This window comes from Tupaia chinensis, unplaced genomic scaffold, assembly GCF_000334495.1.
Source record: "Tupaia chinensis unplaced genomic scaffold, TupChi_1.0 Scaffold000118_1, whole genome shotgun sequence".
In the NCBI taxonomy this organism is placed as follows: Eukaryota; Metazoa; Chordata; class Mammalia; order Scandentia; family Tupaiidae; genus Tupaia; species Tupaia belangeri.
In genome coordinates, this window is record NW_006159584.1 from 1,423,254 (window position 1) to 1,451,036 (window position 27,783).

At 35.1% G+C, this 27,783-nt stretch overlaps 1 protein-coding gene across 11 annotated transcripts in view; it reads right to left on the reverse strand.

The window, feature by feature from the left end:
• PCDH15 (protocadherin related 15) overlaps positions 1–27,783 on the reverse strand; it is a 781,066-nt gene that overhangs the window by 180,470 nt on the left and 572,813 nt on the right. For all 11 annotated transcript variants that reach the window (XM_027770259.1, XM_006144390.1, XM_006144387.1 and 8 more), the window contains 3 exons: positions 20,837–21,142; positions 17,921–18,145; positions 6,272–6,388 (listed from right to left, as the gene is read on the reverse strand). In XM_027770259.1, the coding sequence (XP_027626060.1) occupies positions 6,272–6,388; positions 17,921–18,145; positions 20,837–21,142 (648 nt within the window). The remainder of the gene's footprint in view (positions 1–6,271; positions 6,389–17,920; positions 18,146–20,836; positions 21,143–27,783) is intronic.

A 27,783-nucleotide genomic window follows, 5' to 3' on the forward strand; every position in this document is an offset into this window, starting at 1 on the left:
TGGGACCAGCAGTTGGTGTAATGGCTATGTTACTGGACTCCCATCTAGTCGACCGTGGTTCAAATCCCAGACCAGGTGGCTTAAACCCATGCTGGCACATGTGTGTGCATGCCCAAGATCCTGAGAGGTGAATGGAGGAGAAGGGATTGCAGTGTGGCCATCCTCCCTGGGGGTGATTGCTCACTTTCTGTCTCTCTGTCTCTCTCTGTCTTTCTGGTGAACACACATGCCCTATAGCAAAAAACTCTAAAAAATGATTTATTTAATTTTATTATTTAATTTGCTATAGGAAACATGAGCTCAGCAGAGAGAGAGCAAGCAAACCACTAGGTCCAGGATTTAAACCATGGTTGGCTATCTGGGAGTCCAGTGCTTTAGCCACTACACCACCTGCTGGCCCCAGAATCCTATACTTTTTTCAGAGTTGAATTCTTATCCAGAGTTGACTCAAGCTATAGTAGATTATTCATTTCCTCATTTTCCAAATAATTCTTTGGCTTCTTTCAAAAGCACTATCAAGGCTTAATCTAGTATCTGTCTTGTCATATCATTAAATTTTTTCAGTCCATAAAATATTTTCTTGATTTGCTCATCTGCTAATCATCATGAGGTATTAATTTGTGCTAGGTTTGTGTGTGACCGCAGGTCTACTGTCTAAACACAGCCACCATTCAAGTACGTAGAATAACTGCAAAGAAGATAATGATAGCACCAAGAGTTACCCATGGCCTATGGCCTAGTTAAGAAGGTGTTAGGGTCAAGAATTCAGGTCATGAAAAGCCAACGCATCCTTTCAGAAGTTCTGTTTCCATCTCCTCTGGTAAGAAATTTTGAATAAATCACATCTTTTGAGCCATAAGGGAGGCCTATGGTTGGGCCCCAGAGAAAGCCTATCATGTGTCATTAAATTTCCTTGGAAATCTGTCTCGTTTAAGTGTGATGGAACCCTGACTTCATGAGGTTCACTCTCACCAAAAAAAAAAAAAAAAAAAGTAAATTATTGAGAATTGATGTAAAGCATTGATACATTATCAATTGCAGGATGACACGTTTATATATGTTAAAACAAACTGAGAGACAGTTACATTTGAAATAAAAGAAATATGATTCTTTAGCCCTGGTAAGTATGGCAATTTGTAAAAACAGAAAAATAATATATAAATCTGAAACAGTTCAATCTAAACTAATCTCAGTAACATTAATGCTATGCTTGTTCTTATTTTTTATCACAAAGAATAAACCAATGACACAGATTCTCAACACTTAGATAAGCCTTTTCTAGACACTAGTCATGTATAAAATCTTATCAAAAAACTTCTCCTTTGTACCCATTTACACTTTTGAGTTTAACTATATCCCATTATCATTTTCAAGATCAAGCCCCAAATGTTTCTCGGTATGCTTTCCAATTAAGTATTTGAGACCAGAGGGATTTGAACTGGAGCTGTGTCGCCTCAGTTTTCACAAGCTGACATGCACAGTGAGAATGGTTCTTGATTATTTCCCTAACAGCTTCAACCTAAAGGACATAAAAAACCAAGCTGTCAGTGTTCAATTCCTCCTGCGTGCACCAGGGTCAGCAATCATAGTTGGTAGCTGCTAATCTTTAAAAACAGTTTCTGCTGCATTGCCAACAATAACCTAATCAATATAGCGTAACAACACAAGCCAGTATGTGGTACGTGATGAAGAGAAGACCAGTAGAGATATCAATGGGAAATGATACAGAAGAGCCATATTATCTGGAGATAAAAATACAATCTTAATATCATTCCTGACCTTGGATGGTTTTAAGTATTGCGCACAAAACAAATAGCAAATGATGGATTCGTTGTTTTTGTTCTGTTACACCCTCCGCTAATAGATCACAACAGAGTGACTATTGGAGGGTTAAGCATTTTGAAGAGATGGCCATAATCACCTGATGGTACTTGGTAACAGATGTCATTTTAATAAAATATGAACTACATATCATAGAAAAGAAAAACTGACCATGTTTTTCACTCTCTAGAGAGCTAAATAAATAAATAAATGTATGTGCTCTTGAAGGATTGATATGGTTTAAAGACTCCTGTGAAAAGAATTTGCAAGTAATTTCTGAAGTAGCTTGTCTGAATTTCGAAAAGCTAAGATAGCTCTTAAGAATACTGAGAGGACATGGTGGCGCCCGCCCTGTGGCAAAAACCTATGGAGGCTGGAGGATTGTGGCATCAAGTCCATCTCACTCTAGGACCAGCAGGTGGTGTGGTGGTTAGGGTGCTGGACACTCCTATATGGCCAACTAGGGTTCGAGTCCCTGAATCTGGTGGCTTGCTTTCTTTCTTACTTCTTCTCTCTCTCACTCTCACCTTCTGTCTCTCTCTGGTCAAGTTAAAAAATAAATGAATGAATAAATATAAAATAAATTATTTTTAAAAAATAAAAAATAAAATAAAAATACTGAGAATAGGGGCCAGAAGGTGGCCTGGTGGTTAAGGGTGCTGGACATCTACATGGCCGACCATGAATGGAGTCCTGGACCTGGTGACTTGCCTTCTCACTTTCCCTCTCTCTCTCCCTCCCTCTCTCTTTCTTTCACTCGTTCTATCCCTCTCTGGTCAAATTAAAATAAAGGAATAAAGTTAAATAAAATAATTATTTTTTAAAACAAAAGCACTGAGAGTACAGTATTTAGGAACTAATTTTTAAACCCAAAATATAATTACAGAGATAACTACTAGTGATAACTATATGGTCTTCTTTTAGGGAGCATATTTGTTTTATAAATCAATATCAAAAAAGATGTCATAAATAGTGACATAATTCTCACAGTGTTATACTATATGTGTATGTATGTTTATATACAAAAATTAGAAAGTCTATCAAAATTGTTAATATCACACATATTCAAGTTACCGTCTTCAGACTAGAATCTTACAAATTCCCTAGTTGCAATACATGCAAACAACAGTACAGCAATGAGAAGGTCAGCCTTTGTGGGCAACCCATACTTCTTGGAAGTGAGCAAAAGCTGAACTCCACTACTTATCTCAATTGTTCCATGTCCACACACTCACAAAGGATCCTATTCTGTCAGACCTTTAACCCTCCGCATGAAGAGAACTCCTATATCAGAAGGTTTGCCTGTAGTTTTGGAAAGAATAACGTGCAAATGGAAATTACACTCGCAGTTTTGTTTTGTGAAAGTCTAAAGTGACACATCTCTTTTGAGCAGAAAGAAAGGCTAGCAATTTTTAATATCCAAAATGATCATTCAGTGCTCACATTTTGTGTGAACTATATAATGTCAGTGCTATCTCAAAAGTAGGATAGAAAAAAAATGAGCTTACGCCTTTAATTCACTGGGGAAAAATATTCCTGGAAGATATTTTTTCTTCCTCTAGAGCACTTTAGTTTTGCACAACATGCATTTTATAATTCTTAATTTATATTCAGCAAAAAATGTTTTCTCTGGCTTTAGACCTTACCCATTTTTTCCATCTGATACTTCAAAGAGTTTTGTTGTTGCTATTGTCTAGTTAAAATGTATGGTTCTCACTTAATTCAAATGAAATGAGATGCCTTGAAAAAGGGACCAACCTCTGAAGGAAAATGATTACTGCTGAATAGAAGTAATGTCTACTACCTGAGGAGTCAGGGCTGTTCTGAGCATTTATATGTAATCACCCCATTTCATTCCCATAGCCTGTGAACGGCCAAATTAGAGCTTGGAAAGTTCATGAAATTTTCCTAAAGTAACAAATAGCCAAGTTTCTGAGATTCTAGCACATTTTGTCAACCCTGAATAACATAGACATAATCATTAATCTTCTGCATTTATTTAATTGTTCAATAAATGTTTCCTAGGAGACTGCTAAGTACTAGTTATAGAGTTAATTGTAGAAATACAAACTGGAATAAGGAATTCAACTTTCAGAAACGATTCAAGGCTCAATTCTAAGTAACAGTTATACCAGAAGATTATTACTATCTCAAGAATCAAAACTGAGTCTAATAAATACATGCTCAGTAACTACACTAAGTATTCAGTACTACAATTAAATGACTTATAACAAAAATCCAGCTTCAGATATTAGATATTTAATATTAACTCTGAGAAGGCAAAACTAAAAACTTCCAAAGAAATGTGAAGTTTAAGCCCAGTAGGGACTTCTCTAGGTAAATATTCTATACCAGTAATTAAAATTCTTTATAAAACAGACAACAGACCAAGAACACTTCTGTCTTGCTGGTGGACGTGATCTGAAAGTCAAACTAGTGCGAAAAGCAAAGTAAGGATTTGTGCCTCCAGACCAAGACTTAACTTAGGTCTGTCCTGCCTAGGCGAACAGCAGTGCTACTTTCTGTCTCTCGTTATTAATGGTATTAAACTTAACACTACATTAAACACTAGCTAACTTTCTAACACTAACTTAACACTACCCATGTAAATGAAATTTTTTTTTTAGAAATATGAGCATATTGGGGCTAGCAGATGGCATAGTGGTTAAGGGACTGGAATCCCACAAGGTCGACTGTGGTTTGAATCCTGGGTCTGGCAACTTGAAACTCGTGTGAGGTACATGTGTGTGCATGTGTACTCAAAATCTTAAGAGAGGAATGGAGAAGGGACTGTAGCATAGCTATCACTCCTGGGAGGTGATTTCTTGCTTTCTGTCTCTTTTAGTGTCTCTGGTGAAGGCATGTGTCCTATAGCAAAATCTTTCTCTCAAAAAAAGAGAACAATGAGCATGTTAAAATAGTATGATTATACCCTCATTTTTTAGTGTGTTATAATTTCTACTTGAGGTTCTGTTTTTCCTATAAGATTGTCGTCGTCATCGTCTTCTTCTTCTTCCTCTTAAGGTTTTGTCCTAGGACGTGTGTGTGCACTCATTAAAGAGGACAGAGAGGGAAGTGAGAAATCACTTCTCAGGGGGAAGGCCACATAACAACCCCTTTTGCACAAACACATATGTGCCTGGCATGATTTTTTTAAGCTGCTAGGTCTGGAACTAGAACTGTTGTCAGCCATGTGGGAGTCCAGCCTGCTACCTGATGGCCCTATGATTATCAGTACAAAGTACTATGTGTACCTGTGATAGTGTATGTAAAACTCAAACCAACCACCAACTTCATATTCACTACCTATATTGCTATGTTCAAGGCTATGACATTTAACCTATCATATTTCCCAGTATGCAAGAAGTCATTTTCAAAGGCATTTTAACACACTCAAGAAATGAAGCTTCTAAGTTAAAGGTCATTGTTTTCATGTTAACATTACTATTTTCCAAGACCTCATAGTTACAATGGACTTTATACAGCTTGTCACAATTGAAATTGAAAAGCGTTATAATTGTCATTCACCTTTTATTAAATAAATAGAATTAAAGAAATTCTATTCATATTAGAAATGGAGCACAGAATTTCTAAAGATTTAGGTTTTATAAAATGTTATTTTTCCTAAATGGTTTATACAGTTCTAGAATTTACCTTCTTACTTTTAAGCTCACTCAAAATAAAAATTTAAATCTCTACCATTTGTCTGTTTTGAGAATAAGGAATTATTATTTATAAAGCACTCTAGATGGTCATAGCCAGTGTTTTATATATGCACTACTACTTCTATATGTTAATTTTAATATATTAAGATCACATTCACTAAGCTAAATCTATATTACTTCTACTATAAAAATATTTTAATTTAAATCTCTCTGTCTTGAAAGGTAATTTGGAATATCTCAAAAGAGGTAAAGTTGTATATGAAAAAGGATCTATCAAACATTTTCAAAAGCAATATTAAGATTTTAGTTTACCAAAATAAACACACTCAATATATTTACATCATGTGCTGGCTCAGAAAATAATCATGTATGAATAAAATGGAAAATATGTAGGTATCAAACCTGCCTAGATTAAACTAAGCTTAAACTGTTCTAAATTAATAGTCCAAATGATAATGATTCCAAATGCATACATCTCTTTCCACATATCATTATCATTATTCTATTAGTGTAATCTATTATTATTATCATTAATACTACATAAATTAATAACTAGTAATTTCTGAATTCTAGTAAAACAAAAAGTATAGCCCTAATTATCTAGGTTCAATTACAATTATTTAAAATATGGTTTGTACCTATGGATAGAATGAGAATAAATAAAATGTATGAGTGAATAGAGTGAAACTCACATGAACCACATTTGCTGTCTTGTGAACTAAGTCACTTATGAGTCACAAAGGTTTTACTACACTTCAGAGTATTAATCTAGGTCTCTTACTTACAGGAGGGTCTGCATCTTCTGCGTAAACGGTAGTGATAGGTGTTCCCTTGACTGCATCTGGAGCTACCATTCCTTTGTAGATTCGTTTACTAAACACAGGAGGATAATCATTCATGTCCTGTAAAACACAATTAAGAGTTGAGTTCCTCAGCCGAAACTGGGTTAGGGACGCAGTTACTAGATCGACTCTCAGTCTATGCATCACACAACCCATTTGCCACTGTCAGCCTTCCATCCTCTCAATTCCATTACTCTCTCTTCAAACTGGCACTCCAGAGGAAATTGGCAGAGTTTCTATACAATATTAATGTGTGTGATATCAACCAAAGGCCATTCCACTGGAGTAAGCAGACTGTCACCCCCCAAAAACTACATCATTCAGAGACTGAGGTGACGCTTGAAATATTTTCTAAAATATTTCTAATAGTATGGTGTAAAAATGTATCCTTTGAAAATAAAAACTAATTTCTTAAAAAGTGCCAGAGTAAAAGATGGTGTTTTTGTATTTGTTTTGTTGTTGTTGCTTTGTTATAGGTTTCCATAGCAACTGCCAATGTTACAAACTTATCATGATCGTATGATTAAAACATTTCAAATGCAAACTTTAAAATATCCTTTGATGCCATTTTACTCGTGTACGAATGTAAAATGATCAAAGATTTTCCCTGTAACATACTACAAAAGAGTAGATGAACTTAGAGACAGAAAATAATACTAATTTACTTAATGATTTTTTCAAAGCAATTTATATGCATCTCATTTTATTTTCTCAATTGGTGACATATGTTCATTGTTACTCATGTAGTGTTACTTTTTTATTTTTGGAGAGGTTTTGGCTATAGGGTGCATGGGCTCGCCAGACAGATAGACAGAGGCAGAAAGACAGAAAGCGAGAAACCACCCCCCCCAGGGGGGATGGTCACGCCGCAATCCCTTCTCCTCCATTCTCCTCTCGGGATCTTGGGCACGCACGCACACGCGCCGGCGTGAGTTTTAAGCCACCGGGTCAGGGACGCGAAACTCGGTTGACTACATGGGAGTCCAGCGACATAGCCATTACGCTAACTGCTGGTCCCATCACTTTTTAAATAAAAATTTATCAAGTGCCTCCAATTTTTATGACCCAGTGCTAGGCATTAGGGAAAACGGAGTGGCTCGAGAAAAGATGTCCTTGTCTTCACATCGCGGAGCTAACATTTGCCAGATATGGGCACCGATCGACAGATGGGTTAGTCACTTTGCCTTAACTAATGTATTTATTTGACAGAACCAAAATAATAAGTTGAATCCCTGAAATCAAGCACCAATCTTTTCCTGAAACATTGTATCTTTTGTGGGAAATGGCATATCATTTTTGCTCAATAAATAATGCTTATCAACAAGGTTGATTTTTTAAAAAAATAATCCTTACACCCTGCGGTGTTTTGAGTAATTCAGGTCAACCATATTTGGACCTAAAGTTAAATCTGTTTAGTTAGTCTTCCTCTCTGAGTCACCTTTTTCTCGCATGCTACTAAATAAAAAGGAAAAAAACAAACAAACAAAAAAAGCAGGAAAAAAATTCTTTACAGTCTTTGATATTTGTTTAGACACAACAATTTTCCCATACAAGGTAAACTAGAAACACAAATTAACTGATTATAAGCCTCTCTTTTTGTAAAGAGGTCAGGATAATTATCTCTTACAGTTCACAGTAAAGCTGGCTTCCGAGTGGTGACTATAAATAAACTGCACATGCTAATATAAAATAAGAGATCTTGAACTGTAAGCAAAACACACCCAATTTCCTCTCTATTGACATATAGCATTCACAACCTCTTCTATGAAAAAAAAAATAAAAGACTTCCTTTATAAATTATAAACTTTGTGGAGTGGCAATCTTAAGGCCCTAGGCAGGGGGGTGAATATATAAAACATTTCCATACATGCTTTCTCCTGCCCTTTTCAAGAGTACTAGTTAATTTAATGAGTGAATCTTGTAACTAAAAGGATAAAAAATTTCTTGCACCCCAAGTTGTAACTTCTGAAGGGTAGGAACCAAGCACTGCAATTTTTCCTGCCTGAGTTTCCAAAGCTCAGTAAGTTCAGTATGTTCCTATAAATTTTATCCTTCCTCAGGAGAAATTTATAACCCTAATATCACAAGGTAGGTTTTGAAAAATTTGATCCTTTAGAAACAAAAAATAGGAGCTTTTGCAATTCTGTCAATATAGCTGTTGATAGTGTTGTACAAAATAGCTTTTTTTTTTTTGGCTAGGGAATAATTCACTAGATTCACCATCTAACTGAATGCACAGTGGACATTTATTATAACTGGCCTTGCAAATTGATTAGACACAAACTTAAGGCTGTAAATAATTGAAGGCTATTAAACTATTGGTTCCACTCCCCCCTTCCTTGCCATTGACAGGATGAAGAATAAATCAATATAGTTATGCTAGCACTATTTCTTTTTATAGCACATTGTACATATTTGGGGGTTACAACCTTTTCTTGTGGCTAAAAGGTACAGCCAGTTACATACAGTGCTTCCATAATGCATTATTTCAGATGAGAAGATTTATTGAAATGCAAAGCCGAACAGCATAATCAATACTTCATTATACTTACGCTTCAGGGACATCTGAAGAAAAACATACATAAATCTGCTTCTATACAAAAATTCTATTATTGCAATAAATTAATTCAACTCCCCAAAATCATTCCCTTTTCTTTTTCCTATACTTCCACTAGAGGGTAGTATTGGCAAAAAGAACATTTTTTCCTCTGTTCGCTTGTTAATCATTTTATCATTAAAACCCATAATAATTTGCTTCCTGTAGTTATCATTTTTGCTGGCCTGAATGAAAATCAGTTTTCATGTTTAGAAAGAATATTCTACATGTTACCATGGATCTCAATTAGAACAATACTGGGCTTTCCTTAAAAAAGAAAAAAAAAGAACAAATTATCTGATTTGCTTCTGATTTGCTTCCATATGTCAGACAAATAAAACTGCACCTGTGAGTATAGTTAGGTGATAGCAGGAAAAAAATATATATATATAAGTTTCATTTATTTATTTTCTAAATTAAATCTAAAATAATCACAGAAACGGGTTCTACTTTGGCAGACCACTAAGTTGATTTAAGGAAGCTTTTTTAGTGAGCATGCCAGGAAGATAGGAACTTGCTGTAGTAAATTTGGAAATTAATGACAAGTTGAATTTCCACAAAAAATTAAAGAGAAAGTGATAATAAAAATTTCAGCTCTCTGAAATCACAGGAGAAAAGTGTTCTGCATAGGATAGTTTTTATTTAGAAGACAGAAAGTACTAGCTCATAATAGCTTGATTATCATTTAAAAAATGATGAAATATTACAAATGCCAGCCCTGTCTTCTTAAACTCTACTCATGCTCTGTGAGAAGAGGATGGTATAATTGAGCAGGGGAGTGGCCATTTTTGTTTCCTGTGGTCCTGTCCAGAGTTAGCGTTATCCAGGTAGAACCATTGGCCGCTCTGCCCTCCCAAATCCCTTGAGGTTCATAGATCTGGCACCAGCTCTTTCTTGGCAGGCTACATGGTTGATTCTTCTGCCCGTTACCATTCTGTTTTCTACTAGATACTTTCTATTTACTGTCCCAATTGCTATTTCTTATATTATCAACCTTGTGCTTTTTTTTTCCCATCCTCATTTCTTCACTTGCTTCTTATCTCTTCTGACTTTTCTCCCTTCTCTTGTGTTTCTGTGTGTGGAAACAAAAAAAAGCAACATTGCCAACTGAGCAAATATCTTTCTGTTTCACATGGGGCTCTCTTAAATCTAAGACATCAACATCTCTCTACCTTTTTTTCTTTCTGAAACTAAAACCTGCCATGGAAGCTTCCTTGTCAGCTGCTTTATTTATTTATTTATTTTTTCTCTTTCTGAGTTTGGAACTACTCTGGATCCTTAGGATAATCTATCTCTGATGTACACACACTGAAAGGCATACTTGCCCACGCATAGCAAAGTGTACATGATCGCTCAGTATCACAGATATCGATGGAGATCTCACTGAAAATGCATGAGGTATTGCTTAGATGCTGGGGGCATGATTCTAACCAGGAAAGGCAGAGTGCCTTCTGCTACTGACCTTACTGTGGAAAGTAAAAAGCTGAAGAAATTATTTCAAGTATGATGAATGTTCTGAAAAAGGAAGTAGATAGATTTGATGGGAGTATATAGCAAAGAATTTAACTAAATTTAACAGATGGTATGGGTCAACTACCTGCCCCTGCCACTCATGCTCTCTGGCAGATAAAACAATCCTTCAAGACAGAAGATTTGGACTGGCCCCTTGGTGCAGCAGTAATGAACCGCAAGAGAAGGCGGATTCCACACGTGACTGAGGTTGGAATCCTCAGCCTGGTTGACTTGAAACATGCCAGGTACAGGTCCATCCTGAGTGTTTTTTGCTTGTTTGTTTTTAAGAATTATTTCATTTTATTTATTATTACTGTTTTTTAATTTGCTATAGGGCACGTGAACTCACCAGAGAGAAACAGAGAGAGAGAAAAAAAAAAAGATACAGAGAATAGGAAGTGAGAAAGCAATCCACGAGGTCTGTGATCTGAACAGCAGTCCTTACCATCATGCCTGATCCTGGTTCCCAGTACCTGAGATTTGATAGGTTGGAGGACTGAAGGAAAGGATAGCATCATGATCCATGCTCTCTGGCAGATAAAACAATCCTTCAAGACAGAAGATTTGGACTGGCCCCTTGGTGCAGCAGTAATGAACCGCAAGAGAAGGCGGATTCCACACGTGACTGAGGTTGGAATCCTCAGCCTGGTTGACTTGAAACATGCCAGGTACAGGTCCATCCTGAGTGTTTTTTGCTTGTTTGTTTTTAAGAATTATTTCATTTTATTTATTATTACTGTTTTTTAATTTGCTATAGGGCACGTGAACTCACCAGAGAGAAACAGAGAGAGAGAAAAAAAAAAAAAGATACAGAGAATAGGAAGTGAGAAAGCAATCCACGAGGTCTGTGATCTGAACAGCAGTCCTTACCATCATGCCTGATCCTGGTTCCCAGTACCTGAGATTTGATAGGTTGGAGGACTGAAGGAAAGGATAGCATCATGATCAAACCCTGAGGAAGGAGTTTATTTCTCTTTCTGTCTTACTCTCACATGTGTGTACACACATTCTATCATGAATGAAAGTAATAATGAGATATATGGTGAAATTAGAGAAAGAGAATCCTGTGGACTGTTGACAAACCCAATGATTTAATATAGATTTAATATTCTACAGATAGTTTCTGTGTGTTGGAATGGTAATTGGAAGAAAGCACTGAATAAATTTTTGGATTTTTCTGAGCTTTGGCAAAATGATCAATTGGGATAATATGTGATTATTCTGAATGCAATCTTTAAGGAGATTTTATTAGCTAATAATGTCATCTTATTTCAGCTTTTTTCAAAAGGGAATAATAGAGGTATGTGTGTATATGGTTTATTTTTACTGTAACCCAGACATTATGCTAGACACAAGTATCATTATAATGTGCCTCAAATATATATTATTTCTGTTATTATTATTTTTTAAGAATTATTTATTTTATTTTACTAATTATTATTACTATTCAATTTGACCAGAGAAACAGAGAGAGAAAGGGAAAGTGAGAAAGTAAGTTGGAAGGTTCAGGAATTGAGCCATGGTCGGCCATACAGGAGTCCAGCACCTTAACCACCATGCCATCTGTCAGTTCCTTTGTTATTATTTCTATTTTAAATTTATAAAAACTGAAACTTAGAGAAATTAAGCTGTTCGTGATTATCCAGCTCATAAAGGATATAGATATAACTTAACTCTGGTATGACAGATCCTAAGAACAGGATTCTGATATTAGGAGGTAAGGAAAAAAAGGAACTGAAAAAATTATCAAAAGATTCTATATAAGTTGAGTAGAATTTTCATTTAAAAAATTCCACATGAAACTTTTTCCATGTCCTTTCCAATATATCTTTACATTTTTTAATTCTTTCAACTAACTAGTTACTACAGTGTCTTGATAAATTGATAAGCTTCTAACCACTACATAATGCTAATCTAGTTCCCTGAAGATAATAACCATAGTTATTTATATATTTTTTTTAATTTTTATTTTTTGTAAAAAGAGAAACAATTCAGGCCAGCAGTATAATAGTGTTTAAGGGGGCTAGATCCTATGGTTGACGGTGCAGTTCATGTCCCAGACCTGGTGACTTGAAAAACACACCAGTCGTGTGTGTGTGTGTGTGTGTGTGTGTGTGTGTGTGTATGTACTCAAAAAAAAATTCCAAGAAAATGAAGGAGAATGGATTGTGGCATGGTCATCTCTGTGGGGTACTCTTTCTATCTTTCTGTAGAAAGTGCATGCTCCCTATGGCAAACTGAAAAAAAGGGGGAAGTGAGAGAGAACAGTTACATTTGTATGCCTAAAACAACAATCTATTTCATATTTAACCCTAAAAATAGTCATTACCACTAAAATAAAAGATTTCCCTAAATAGCATTCTTAGGAATATTAGTCATATGATAGGCACCACCAGTTAAAAGAATCTCATGACTAAATATTCTTGAGAAATGTAGAAAATTACATTTTATGGTCTTCAGATTCACAAATCACACTAGCACATGAAAGACTTTTACAACAAAGTCTGCACCATAGAAATCTGTTTTCTATAGGGACCAGCAGATAGTGTAAGGGTTACATCACTGGACTCCCACATAATTGACTACAGTTAAAGTCCCAGATCCAGTAGCTTAAAACTCATGCTGAGCACGTATGCCTGAGTGCCAAAAATCCTGAGTGGAGAAAGGAGGAGAAGGGATTGCGGTATGGCCATCCTCCTCCCCCATTCCCCCCCGCCCCGCAACAGGGGCGGGTGTGATTTCTGTTTCTATTTCTCCGGCAAGTGCAAGTGCCTTATAGCAAAAATCTCTTGGGAAAAAAAAATAATTTACTGGAGAAATGTACTGTTACTATGGTGTGGTCCGGTATTTCCTCAATTTACTCATCTGTGGATTTGACGGTGTATGAAACACCTTTTACCGTCTTGAGGAACTAGTGCTCTATTAAATATATACTGAAAGATACAGACCTCAGAAAGCACAATTAGTCCTGTTTAGGACATTTCCTGACTTTAGTGTATTAACTATTTGAGAGAACACAGTGAATATTCCGACTCATCTACGATGTGCTCCAGCATGTGATGGTCAGTTCATCTGGGTGAAGGAGGCAGCAACAGCAGTCATGGGAATCAGTCATGGCAACAGAACTACTGGAAAATGGTGCCAGTGTTCAGCAGTAACTATCAGTGGTGCTTATTAGCATCCCTTGTCATCACTGTAGAAACTTATGGCTATAGCAAATCTGATATCATTCGCCTTGGAAGGCAGGTGATAATCAGGGAAGGAAAATAGGACTTAATTGTGTAGTAACATACTTTCTGGAGACTCCCCAAAACTAGTAGCTGACATACAGAGCCATGAGAGAGACCAACCAAAGTGTGAATTATTATTTTTTAGGTATTTTAATTCTGGTATGTATGTTTTAATTCATTTCCTCTACTTTGTTTCTTCAGAGGAAATATATTGTATTGTAGTCCTTAAACTCTAGACTAGAAGAGCATATAGGTATCTTAAGAAACTATCTGATTCAGCCTCATGACTTGCTTTCCTTGATAAATTCAGATTATTTAAACTAGTTAACAAATGCATCAGAAAGAATACACTCAAAAGAAACTGACAATGCAGAATAGAACACGGGGAGACATTCAAAGGTGATAGTTCAAAACAAGTATTTCCTCTAGGTCAAACAATCCCAAGGGAATAATTAGCAAGTAGTAAAAAAATAATGATTAATTTCTTGGACCATACTGCTGCTAGATAGTTCACTGAAATCATCTTTTATTCAAATTCTTCCCTCCAGACAGAGGAAGGAGAAAAGCTGTATATCTTGAAATGGTTAGTTTCTGTTTTGCTTAAGTCCTGGACTACCTCACTCCTGGTCATTCAAGCCACAGTTCTTCTGGCCAAATCAAAGCCAGGACATCAATAATACTGACACAATCAAGTATTGATGGGCACATGTCAATGCAGTTCAAGTGTCCATGGTTTCGCAAATGCCACGTTGGTACTGGTACTGGGCATTGAGTTTCCATATAGAAAGTTACCATCCTCTTCCTTTTTCTTTCTTTCTTTCCTTTCCTTTTTTTTTTTTTTGTTTTTTGTTTTTCTTTTTTTAAGAGAAGGGTTTTTGGAGTTTTTTTTTTTTTTTAAGAGAAAGGTTTTTGGGGTTTTTTTTTTTTTTTAAGAGAAAGGTTTTTGGGGTTTTTTTTTTTTTTTAAGAGAAAGGTTTTTGGGGTTTTTTTTTTTTTTTAAGAGAAAGGTTTTTGGGGTTTTTTTTTTTTTATTGGCTATAGGGCACATGTGCTTGTCAGAGACACAGAGAGAGAAGGAGAAATAGGAAGTGAGAAATCAACTCTTGGAGGAGTGGCCACAGCACAATCTCTTCTCTTGCATTCTCCTCTTAGAACTTTGGATATGCATGAACATGCTCCTGGTGTGAGTTTTAAGCTATGAGGTCTGGGATTCAAATCATGTTCAGCCATGGGAGTGTCTAGTGCTTTAACCATATGCCACTTGCTGGCCCCTAACATCCTCTTTCTTAAGTTCTATGGGACATGAATATTTCTTTCTGGGGGAGGAAACTCCTCCCATATATGAAGATGTTAGCTCCATCTTCCAAGATACACTAAAGAGTGGTCTTCCATTTCTGACTTTCTATTCTAATCTACTCTCACATCTGCACACAATAAGGGGTGGGTCCAATGTCCTTCCTTCAAAGAAGCTTCCTCTATTCTCTACAGTCATTCTATTTAAAATTACAATCAGCACAATGATTTAGGACATCTGTTGACCTTGGATAACTCCTTTCTAATGTTGTCCAGTATCAAGTATCCCTTTACATATTCAACTTTTTTGATTCTTACTTAGAACAATCAGTTTCCTGTAGAATAGACCTTTTCTTTCTGTGTTATATTACAACTTAGATTTTAACACAAGGGTTGTATTACTACTAAGTTTGTTAAGCCAGAATTCACTCTAGATCTTATTTTTCAAATTACTAAGAATTTTATTTTCCAGAGATTTACCTATAACAACTAACTTACTTTCATCCCAGATCTAATTCTTCTAAACTTTTATTAAACCATACAATAAAAAGAGCTTGTTTTTATCAATATTCTACAAAAGTTTTGCAACAAAAATATGTATCACTTGAATGACCATCACTGGTTTTATTTTGGAATGTTGAAACTAGACACTAAGATCTGTGACAAATGTCTATTTTATTTATATTGTGAAAATATTTTGCTTTCCAAATGTTACTTACATATTCCTATTCTTACTCCCATTTTAAATGTTTGATAGGCTAGACATTAAATATTTGATCTTTTCTTTTTTTCTTTTTTTACAAAATAAATTATGTTTCTTCTCATTTTCAAAGAGAGACTTAAGATGCTTTCCCTGTGGTGACTGTCTTGGGCAGAAATATCCCTTAGCAAATACAATGCAATTATGTTATCAGCAAAATAGCTTGTCAGTACTGCAAATAAACAGAGCAGAACATTTACATGCTTGGGAAAGGTGTACATTTGTGGAAAAATGAGAACAGTATTCCACTTTTCCTTTCAAAACAAAGATAATAATTTTATGTGCCTCAGTGGTATATAATAAAGTTACAAAGTTCTGTTTGTGATAATTTAACCTAGAATTATTAGGAAAAAAAGGCAAAGCAAGCATTAGTCTGTATTTGGGAAATTCATCTGCATAATTTTTCATGCTTTTACCAACTTAGAATAAAAGTAGCATTGATATGTTATTAAAATATTTAGTTTTTTCTTAGATATACAGTAAGTAAGAAATAAATTTGTATGAGTCATTTAGTTTTGACCAATGGAATGGTTTGACTTCTATGTATAAAATAAAGAAACTGAGACAAAAATTAGACCAACCCTTTTCTGTTTCTGAGGAAGAAATGAGCCTATAAAAGAGTCAGTCCTTCCATATGCTGATGTAGAAGTCTTAAGTGATATCTCTACTGGGTCATCAAAGCAGTCATGATGTTGTTTTCTGTGTTTTTCTATGCAAAAATGCATCATGATTATTCTGAAGAGTCTGTAGATTAAAATAAAGGCTAGGAAGGGAATAAAAATAGTTTTTTAGAGGCTTGATCCTAGAGAGAGAATTGTCTTACTTAGAATACATCTTGTTTTATTAGATTATATGTTTGAACCTAGTTTGACCCCACTGACTTTATCCATCAAAACAAGCTAAAAAAAATGAATCCAAATGAAATCCAGAGTAGTGAATTCAGAGTCTATGAGTGTTTATCACTAACCATTATAAACCATATCCTCCGGAAAGAGAAGAGATATTATTTAAACATTCATTTTTAAATAGAGAAGAGAATAGGGAAAGGTCATTAATGGGAAGTCTTTTCTTTCTTTCTCTATTCAAAACCACCAATAAATACATTATTTTTCAATTTTCAATTTGTTAAGTATTCAGTTCCATCAAACCACGAGGGTAGACAAAGGTAGACGGGTAAGCTAGGGTTAGATAACTTAATTTTTCTCCTGATCCAGAAGTTATTTTGTTATAATTAGTTCAGTCTCGCCTTAAGTTTTTCCTGCTTACCCATCATGACATCCTTATAACCACCTTTACTATGTTTTCTAAATGTTTTTGTAAATGTATTTCTAAGTTTCTACCTGTCATAGCACCATAATATGACAAATTATATTTCAAAATAAGAAATTGAACCTCTCCAGGGTCTTCATAATTTTGTAGTACCCTTTGATCTTTTATTCCTTCCCAGGTTACTAGGGTACTGAGACTCACTTTCTCAGGCAAAAGAAGTACAAACACACACACACACACACACACACACACACACACACTCAAGCACGTAAGAAGTCAAGGAAAGACTGATAGTTTGAGTTCCTATTTCCAAACAAAACAGAGCTGACGAAATTTTTAACTCCCTGACCTAGAAGCATGTCCTACTCCTAGAAATGGATAAATTTATTAGGCTAGAGAGACACAAAATAGAAGAAGTAAGTATATGGCTATGTGGATTCCTGAGAAAGAAGGACCCCTGATCCTGATATATCTCTTCAGACAGGTTTAGAGCATCTGAGAGTGGAGAGGGGTGACTTATGGTCTCCAATCCAAGTAGTTAAGAGGTGGCAACAGTAATATAAGGAAGACATGGTAGCAATGCACATACTGAAGGGTAAGCTCAGGTCAAGTGTAAAAATAACATTGGAATGATTCCTGCGTCCCATTCTGGTTGAAGGATTTTCTACAGAACAGCATCAACTTGTGTGTCACCATAGCTGGCCCACAAAATAAAAAAATGTTCTTGTGTGGTTTAAAAATATAGTGCTTTCTCAGATCTTTATACATACATACGTACTTCACATTAAAAAAAAAAAACAACTATATTCTGCGTTCTGTAATAAGCATTGTGTTATTGTGAATTGTTGCCACAAAATATTATAGGTATAAGAAATACAAGCTCCAAGTAGAGAGAGCAAAGCAGGAGACCAGAGAAATCTTATATTCCTCACCTTTACTATCACTGTGACAGTAGCAATACCAGGTGGCATAGTTCCATAAATATCAAAGGCCTCCACCAGAAAAGTGATACTTGCTTCCTGGTCTGGAAATGCCTCATAATCCAAACTCCTTAGAAGAGAGAGTTCTCCTGTAAATGGATGTAGTGCGAAGAAGTGCTTCACTTCTGGACTCCTTATCCGGTATGATACATTGGCTCCAAGGTCCACATCTTTGGCCTGTAACAAGTTAAGTAGAACAATGGTGATACCAGTGGCTTTACCAAAAACCAAAAAAGAAAAAGGAAAAAGAAATGCAGGACTGATGAAAGTCATGTATAAGTGCCTGGGAAAGCATGAGTTTAATGATGATTCAAACACATTTTTAAATTAAAGTACTTTCGTTAAATAATTTAGCAAAGAGAGGAAGAAGGAAGGAGGGAGAAAAGGAAGGAAGGAGGGAAAAGAAAAATATCTATCCATGAAATTTCTGTCACTGTTGATACTATTATATCTACTTTACTTGAAAAAACACTAAATGGATCATACTACAGTAAATAAATGTGGTCAAGTCACAAATGATTATTATCTCCTACTGATTTAAAAAGCATGATAATATTTTAAGTAAAAATATTAATGAATAATTTTCATAATCAGAACACCGAAGAGCTAAAAGAAAATGAAGGGAAGCTAGGTAGCAATTTCATCTAACAAGAATTTGGTAATACATGCCCAGAGATCATTCTATTATGTCTCTTTGCCTTTAACTAATATTTGAGTAGTTATTATGCACAAGGAGAACACCATGATGAAAAAAGACACAATTCTTTGTTGTGGTCTCAAAGAACAAATGGGAAACAAATACCAAAATAGAAAGAAAAGAAAAGTGCTTTGTCATCTAAAAGGGGTTCTGAATTGGAAATTATATTCTCTGGCCAAAAGGACAAGTTTTTATGAAAGTCTTTCTGGACAGTTATGCCATTGGATAGCACAGACTGTCAAAGGACCTTGATAGAGGGGATAGAATGGAACAAGGATGAGCACAGGTAAGTTCTCGGCGTATTAAAATGTACATTCATTAACGTAAACACTCCTAAGTGGACATCTTGGCTTCCAACAATTTACATCACAACTAGAAAGATGTTAAAGCACTGATTTTATAATGTCATTTTCCTGCCTAAAATCTTTCTTATTTTCCATTTGATTTTCTCTCAACCCCAATGTCCTCCACAGGATTAGAAGGATCACCACATTTCTCAGTCCTTTAGCCCTCAACCCTCACCGTACCCTCTCTTCCAGGATTTTAAACAGGTTGTTTACACTGCTGTAGGTAATCTTTCTTCACTCTTTGCTCAAATAAGTCTTCCTTGTTTCTCAGTTCACAATCTAGAAACAACTTTCCACAGCGAACACTCTCTACCCTCAGATTGGGTGAGGAATGCTATCTGTGACCCCCTAGGCTCTCGTACTCACCTTATTTTAACTACCGGTTTACTTGTCTATTTGTTAAACTAGAATGAAAACTCAAAAAAGGCAAGAAATCAGTCATGTGCACCTTGGTACCCTTAAGTCTAAGAGAAGAATTAGCATACGGCAGGTCCTAAAGATAGACTTGTTGAATGCATGACTGCATAAGTGAACTGATAAATAAATGGAGGGATAAATGGAAAGATTTCGGCTCTCTCCCAGGCCAGTATTTGCCTTATTTACATGTATTTATGGTTGTCACCTAAGTAAACATTTGCTGAGTTGAATTATGAAAGCAATACAAATTCTTTTTATTCATTTATTTTTTAGAGAGATTTTAGGTATAAGGTATGTATGCTCACTGGAGAGACAAAGAGAGACAGAGAGACAGAGAGACAGGGGGATAGCTACACTGAAATCTTTTCTTCTCCCTTCTCCTCTCAAGATCTTGGGCACGCATGCACACATGTTGGTGTGAGTTTTAAGCCTCCGGGTTTGGGACTCAAACTAGAGTTGACCACGTGGGAGTCCAGCAACATAACCATCTGCTGGTCTTGAACTACAAATTCTTGTAAACTATGCTAATAGAATTCAAGTTGTGGATTGGAGGTGGAAGAAGGGCTAACATTTATTTATTTTTAAGATACTTAATAAACCATAGTGTCAGAATTAAATGGTGTGGTTGCTAAAAATTAGGTTTATGGGTTAGCCTAATCTACTAAATCAGAATCAACAGAGTGGTCATTTATAGTTAAGAACTGAAAAAAGAAATTTGGATATGGAGGTACTATTAAAAAGGAGAGTTAAATCCTTGGAAGATGCTTGTTGTGTATAGAATGTGAAAATAAATATTACAGAATAATGTGAATAACAAGATCTGTAAAATATAGGGGAAATTTATACATTTATATGTGTGCATATGTGTATACATACAGATACATGCACACATGTATGTAGGTGTCCATGTGTGTATACATACAGATACATGCATACATGTGTTGCATATGCACACAACTTTGCACAGCATAGTTACATATATGCTAATATTTTTTAGATACTGTATGAACACAAAGACAAATGTGAAAGAATGCATATAAAAATTAAATACTGAAAATTTTGGAGGCCTGATGTGGGAGATTAACTTGTTCCATAACTTTTTTATTGGCAATGGTTATAATAAAATATACCACACCATTTTTGTAAATTATAAAAAAGTACTATTTTATTTGTTATAAATGTACTTTCTCTTCCCTTGATTTTTGGAATATCTCTAAAGTAGGATTGTCACATATAATACAGTGTGAAATATTTGACATATACCTATATTAAAAATGTATTCATGGTTTGTCTGAAGTTGCAATTTAAATGAACGTGCTGTATTTTCTTTTGCTGAATTTGAAAACCCTACACCAATGGCAATTCTTACAATACAGAATGCATGACAATGATTCTTCTTCCACACACCTCAATTTGAAGAAAGGTGGTCCCAGCAGGCAGATTCTCTTCAACAACAACAGTGTATGTAGAATTGGTGAAGACAGGACTATTGTCATCAATATCCAAAACCTTGACGGCCAGTGTTAGAGTTGAATGACGAGGGTGTACTGCTCCATCGGTTGCCACAACAACAAGTTCATAGTAGTCCCGGACTTCTCTGTTAAGCTTCACAGCTGTATAAATGCTTCCGTTGGATGTGATGCGAAAAAGATTATTGAAGTTTCCCAAACTGTAGTGTACTTGGCCATTTATTCCAGCATCAGGGTCCGTTGCCTAAGTGAAATGACAATCAAAAGAATTCATGTAATAATTTTTGGTATGCTGCTGATAAACTGTGTTACCAGAAGGATACAGTTAATGAATTATGACATTTTTCTAACTGAATATTCATTGTTTTCTCTAAGGAGAAAATTAAAAAGATAATGACAATGCAATTCAAACTCTAAAACATAAAAAAATATGCTATAGTTTAATCAATTAATATCCTTTATCCAAAATGAGCATAATAGAAATTGATTTCATTAGCAAAAATAACATGAAAGAAAACTCATATTATAAAAATACCAATTTTTCATGTGGTCTCATTTTTAATAGATTTTTTTCAATTCTAAAGTAAGAAAAAAGAATATAGCTTCTAGTATGACATAATTTATTTAGTCCCAGTTTAAAATTCTACAGTCGTTTATTGCTCAAGCATTTATATATTTGCTTTTGTATTTTTATTAGTCTAATAGTATTTGTTATATTATTTGTTGTAAATAATATTTATAAATATTTCTTAATTTAATCCTCATGACACTTACAAGTAAATATCAGCAGTCCTATTTTATAAGTGAGAAATGCTTGTAATTTGTAATTATCTTGCTTAATGTTACAAAAGAAAACAAACTCAGAGCCCCAGTTCTTAGTACAACACTGTGCATGCAAAACTGCCTAATAAATAATTATGGAATTAATGAATGTTAGATTAAATGAATGCATGGAACTAAGACTTGAAACTAAATCTATTCCGAAACCAGTTGGGAATAAAAATATCTACAAAGGGCTCCTAAATATCAGAATGAAAATATCAAAATAATACCTAAAAACTGTTGAATCTACATTCACTGAAAATTTTAAGGTATGTAAAATCACTTTACATCAAATAAAATAAGTAAATTTTGTATATTCATCTAATAGAATTTTATAAGAATTAATGTTACCTAAAACATGGTTATGATAATAATTATGGCTCTCACTATGAAATACTGCATACTTGGTGTTAAATAGTGCTACATTTTGTTATTCAAGAAACCTTAAAAGCTGTAAAATGTTAGATAACTATGTGCCAAAATATTAGCAGGGAAAGGAAGGAAGAATAGGACACCTGTCTGCCTTATCAGCCAAGGATACAATAATCACTCAATGTCCACAAAGCCCGGAGAGTGAAAGTGAGAAATCCACCCCCCCCCCCAGGGAGATGGTCATGCCATAATCCCTTTTCCTCCATTCTCCGTTCTGGACTCTGGGCACACACACACATGCACCTGGTGTGTTTTTCAAGCCACTAGGATAGAACTCAAACTGCCAGGTCAGTTATGTGAGATCCAGCCACCCTAACCTCCATGCCACCTATTGACCCACTTTTTTTTTTTTTAAAGGACACGTGCCCCCCCCCAACTGTGATATAGCTTGAAAACACACAAGCAGTTGTCTACCCAGCTTTACAAACACTGGTAAAGTATGGAAGAGGAGTTGAATGTTGTCTTGTTTGAAATGATGAAGTCCAAAATGTGAAAACCATGCTCCTAGCTGTATTTCTGAGCGTGATAACGCCAGATATTTCTGCAGGATTTTTCCCTTGACCTCACCAAACCGTGCATGTCTTAGAAAGTTTACATCTCTTGAGGCTTAATACTGAGAAAAGATGAAAGAATTACAGGAACACCCAACAAGGGCAAAATACTGTAAAAGAGCTGAGAAGTTTCTACTGACATTTTCTTCTACTTTTACACTTCGCCTAGAATTTGGCTTACATACTATTAACAAATCGGTCAAGCTAATCTTAATGGCAAAAACAAACAACACCGCTCACTCCATACCCAGCACCACCTCTTCTTTCAAAAAATATGAAGCAATTATTTTTGTCTGAAATCACTGATTAGGTAAAAATAGAAAATATGACCCAATAATATAAATAAGTCTATTTTACAATACCAACACTCTCGAAACATTTTTGCCTATAGGATATCTGTTTTCCAAAAATTATATATTTAACTTAATTTCTTTCTTCTTATTATTTTTTAAATTTGCTATAGGGCATATATGCTCACAGAGAGAGAAGGGGCAAGTGAGATAGCAAGCTGCGAGGACTGAGACTCAAACCATGGTTGGCATGTGGGAGTCCAGCACGTTTAACCACCACATCACCTGCTGGCCCACCTGTAGGATATCTTGAGATCACAAAATTGGTCATTTATATAATCAGAAATTGGTCGTTTATATAATCAGTAATTTATATAACTCTTGCTCAAATTATTTTTTATTCAAAAACTGAAAATAATTAGATAGAACACTACAGTTTGACTAATTTGTCTATATATGTGTGTGAGACTATGTGCATGTGTGTGTGTGTGTGTATGTGTGTGTGTGTGTGTGTGTGTATGGGGGGGAAGGAATTACTGATTATGTATTCATGTCCAGACCATAAGATTCCTCACATATTTCTGTATTTTTCATTGTTGCCATAATAAATAGACATAAATTTAGCAGCTTACACAACCCAAATTATCATTTTAAAACTCTGTAGGGCAGGGAACCAGCAGTTAGCGTAATGGCTATGTCGCTGGACTCCCACGTAGTCGACCGCGGTTCGTGTCCCGGACCCGGTGGCTTAAAACTCACGCCGGGCGCGTGTGCGTGCGTGCCCAAGATCCCGAGAGGAGAATGGAGGAGAAGGGATTGCGGCGTGACCATCCCCCCTGGGGGGTGATTTCTCGCTTTCTGTCTCTATGTCTCTCTCTGTCTGTCTGGCGAGCGCACATGCCCTACAGTGAAAATCTCTCAAAAAAAAAAAAACTCTGTAGGGCAGAAGTTCAACAGGGTTTCACCAGGATAAATCAAGATACAGTCAGGGCTATCACTCTGCAGAGATTCTAAGCAGTAGCAATTGCCCTGCTCATTCAGGTTGTTGACATAATTCAGTTGGTTGAGTTAGTGGGCTAGAGATCACTATGTCTTTGATGGTTGTAATGTGAGAACCAAGCTCAGCTTTCAGAGACCACCACATTCCATGGCTTATGGCATACTTCATCCATATTTAAAGCCAGAAGTGGTGACCAAGTCTCTCTCATACTTTCTGAATCTTTCCTCCTCCTTTTTCCAAATCATTTCTCTGATCCACTCTTCAATTATGCTCTTTCACTTGTCAAAACCTTTCATAGGCTTACATAAGGCTCACCAGGAAAGTCCAGGATACTATTCTTATCTCAAGAATCTTACTGTTAATCATATCATCTGGAAATATATAAAAACTTATATTTTATAATACAATAACCCATTTAAATAAAATATTCTAACAATATTCAACTAGTAGATTGAAAATAAATGTTAGATAAGGCATCCTTATCAATAAAGTTTCATGATTTTTAAAAAATCAGTCTGAATTGGTAAAAAATGTATCAAGTACCCACACACACATGCACAAACACACTTTAACCCAATCTAATACCATTTAATTTGCTGAATGCCCAGTTACTATGAAAGTAAGTATACATGATGCTTGTGGAATAAAAGGCTGTAATACTCTGTAGAATACCACTCTATAATTTTAAGGTAACTCAAATATCTATTTAATGGAGATAAAGGGAATAGAAAGTTTACAAAATAAAGGGCTATTTCTTTCTTTCTCTATCTCCTAATTAATTGAAGTGTATAAATAAGGTCATGTTCCTTAAGAGACATGGGTTGGCTGAGTAAGGCAGGTTCACTCATTTGCTATCATAGATGAGTATGTAGATGGTAGACAAGATAACCAAACATGGAATCCCTTATTATCAGCACTACTGTCAAGAAACTTTGTATGTATTCTTAATATCTATTAAAGTAGCTCAGTGTGTGATGATATAATAAGACCATTTGTCTTCCTAGAAATCAATTAAAATTTAATTAAAATTGTTAATAAGAAAAATCACACTTCTTTCCTTGTACTACATCAAAGCAATAAACAGTAATAGCTGTAACTTTATAATCATCTGTTCATTGATAACACATTTTTGTAATATACATCTTACTATGGGGCCTGATTGCTGGCCACTTATTGACTGCATATTGCTAAAAAATTGGCTGACAACTTGTAGTCAAATAAAGACCTCACTGGATAGAATTTTAAGTATTTGTCAGAAGCACTACTGGGAAGACTTAATCATTAAAGTCAAAGAGTATATTAACTCTTAACTAAATAATTAAGAAAGAAGTCGAATGATGTATAAGGACATTTACTAAACAAAAAATTTTGAATAATTATTGAATACCTATTGTATACCATGCTACCTGAAGAGGAGGCAGGGACATATATTTCTTAAACATTAAATGAGTCACTTTAATTTAATTTTATCTTTTTATGAGAAGGAGAGATAGGAAGTGAGTGGAAGAGGGAGAGAAGTGCCATGAAGTTTCCCTATCCCATAGTTAGGTGGGACCACAGGGATGTTCTACCTGAACCAGGGCTGTTTAGTTTGGGCAGAGAACAAACCCTGGCCTCCCAGGCAGCATCAGTCAAGCCACAATGTGGTGGATTCCCACTTGTGCCAACATGGTTGGTCCTAATGTCCTTATTTTGCTCATTCATTATCTTTTAAAGTAGTCTACAATACTTTTACACACTACAATCTTTCCCATGAACAGAAGTGGAAGCCAGTTACTGGGATTCCTACCCAGGAATGGGATCCCAATCCTATGGAGATGTAAAAACATGCTCACATGTGTGGAAAATATTGGGATCAAATCTCAAGAGATTCTATCTGTAACCCTCCCACTGAGAAGTTCCACAGTAGATTATTTGTATAATTTGTCAATGATTCCATTTAAAATATAGTGTTTTTAATATTTACATCCATCCAGATTATTCAAATAGAATAAATCATTTATGTTTATTTTGACTAAAATGAACTGCATGCAAAGAACTTTGAGGACAAAAATAAAATATTATAGCTATTATAAAGGTGTGAACTACTATGTGGCACCTAATTAACACAGTATGAAGCTGAGAAGGAGCTTTGCTCTACTTTCTGCTTGTCCTTTCCAGCAATTTAAGAGAGCATGCTCTCCTTTGGCACTTGAAGTGGGAATCCATAGAAGCTGTTGAGTAGAGAGGTCAGAGAAGCTGGATAGAGATCTTTCATGACAGGTTGAGTGCCAATACATTTTTAAAAATATTACCTACTAACTTCAGAGAAATATAAAAGAATTGTTGTAATTATTTTTTAAAGGAGCTGAGTTATTTTAGGGACTGTGATTATTCATGTAAAAGGGTAGAAGCCATTAAATGATTCAAAATGTGGGTAACGTTTTCCCCTCTCTACACAAATACCTCATATTCAATATTGAACAAGGTCAGGTGGACTTACTGGTCAAAAGAAATAAGCTTACTTGACTTTAAATCACTAAAATCAAAATTATAGAAAAAAGCTTTCCATCAAATATTAGAACGCTGAAATATTCAATCTCTATGTTTGTAAAATAAATAAATAAATAAAAACAACCCATATGTAAATTAGTGATTACTCAGGGGTTCAAAGTCTAGGTGAAAATCAAAACCCTTGCTTAGTTTCCTTGATCAAGTCAATCTCTCTAAGCTTCCATCTATAACCTGTAAAATTATGATATAATTAGTATTTATTGCACTATCTCCTATAATGACTTGAATACTGTCAGTAACATACTTGGTCATGCTAAGCAACTGATACGAGATTGGTCATATTTATTGTTACTGGTTTTAAAGCTTAGAGAAACAAACAAACAAACAACAACCCAAAAAATAGTTCTGTCCCTGAATTTTTAAGTTTTTTTTTGTTCAAACGAAAGTGTCTTATTTCTATTGGCTTATTTACACATGTCATTTTCCTTAGAAACAAATTTAATCTAGTATAGCATGAGTCTGTTAGAGTCTATCAATATTGTTGTTAATTTCCTGAGACTTTTGGTGTCTCTATTAATTTTAAAAATTCATATGAGAGGGACCAGCAGTTAGCGTAATGGCTATGTCACTCTGTCTCTCTGTCTCTCTCTGTCTGTCTGGCGAGTGCATGCGCCCTACAGCAAAGACCTCTTAAAAAAAATTTGTAGAAGAAAGATATCTTCCCATATAGTGTTTTTAGTGTGGCAAATAGAAATATAAGGAAAACTTATATGATTGAATAAATAGCAGAATAAAGAACACTTTAGTTATTACAAGAAACAAGGATACAAAAGACTTTTGATGAATAAAATCAAGTAGTATTACACACATGACAGAAATTTTGATGAAAAGTATATATGATGATTTTAAATATATTGCCAGATTCAGAACTGTTTGCTATGTCTGGTTTGAGAAAAAACAGTTAAGAAAAATGCAATCCATTTCAAAGTATAAGAGGAGAGATGATAACTTTCAGTTGCATTTTGAAGTAATGTCATCATAGTTTGGGATATAATGTATATGTCAGTGAGTGGGTGATCATTACCTAATCATAAATTGTGAAACTCCTCAATTCATTATAGTGATACCAGAAGGGAGTAGAAGAGTTATCTCACATTAAACATTCCTTTACTTGTTGTAACTACTGCAGGCTGTCCTTCCAAATCTGAAAAGATAAATTCTACCTAGAGAAATCAGTAAATTGTATATCTACACATAAAAGGTTTGACAGGTACCCATATTTTTCTCCAAGGCTATG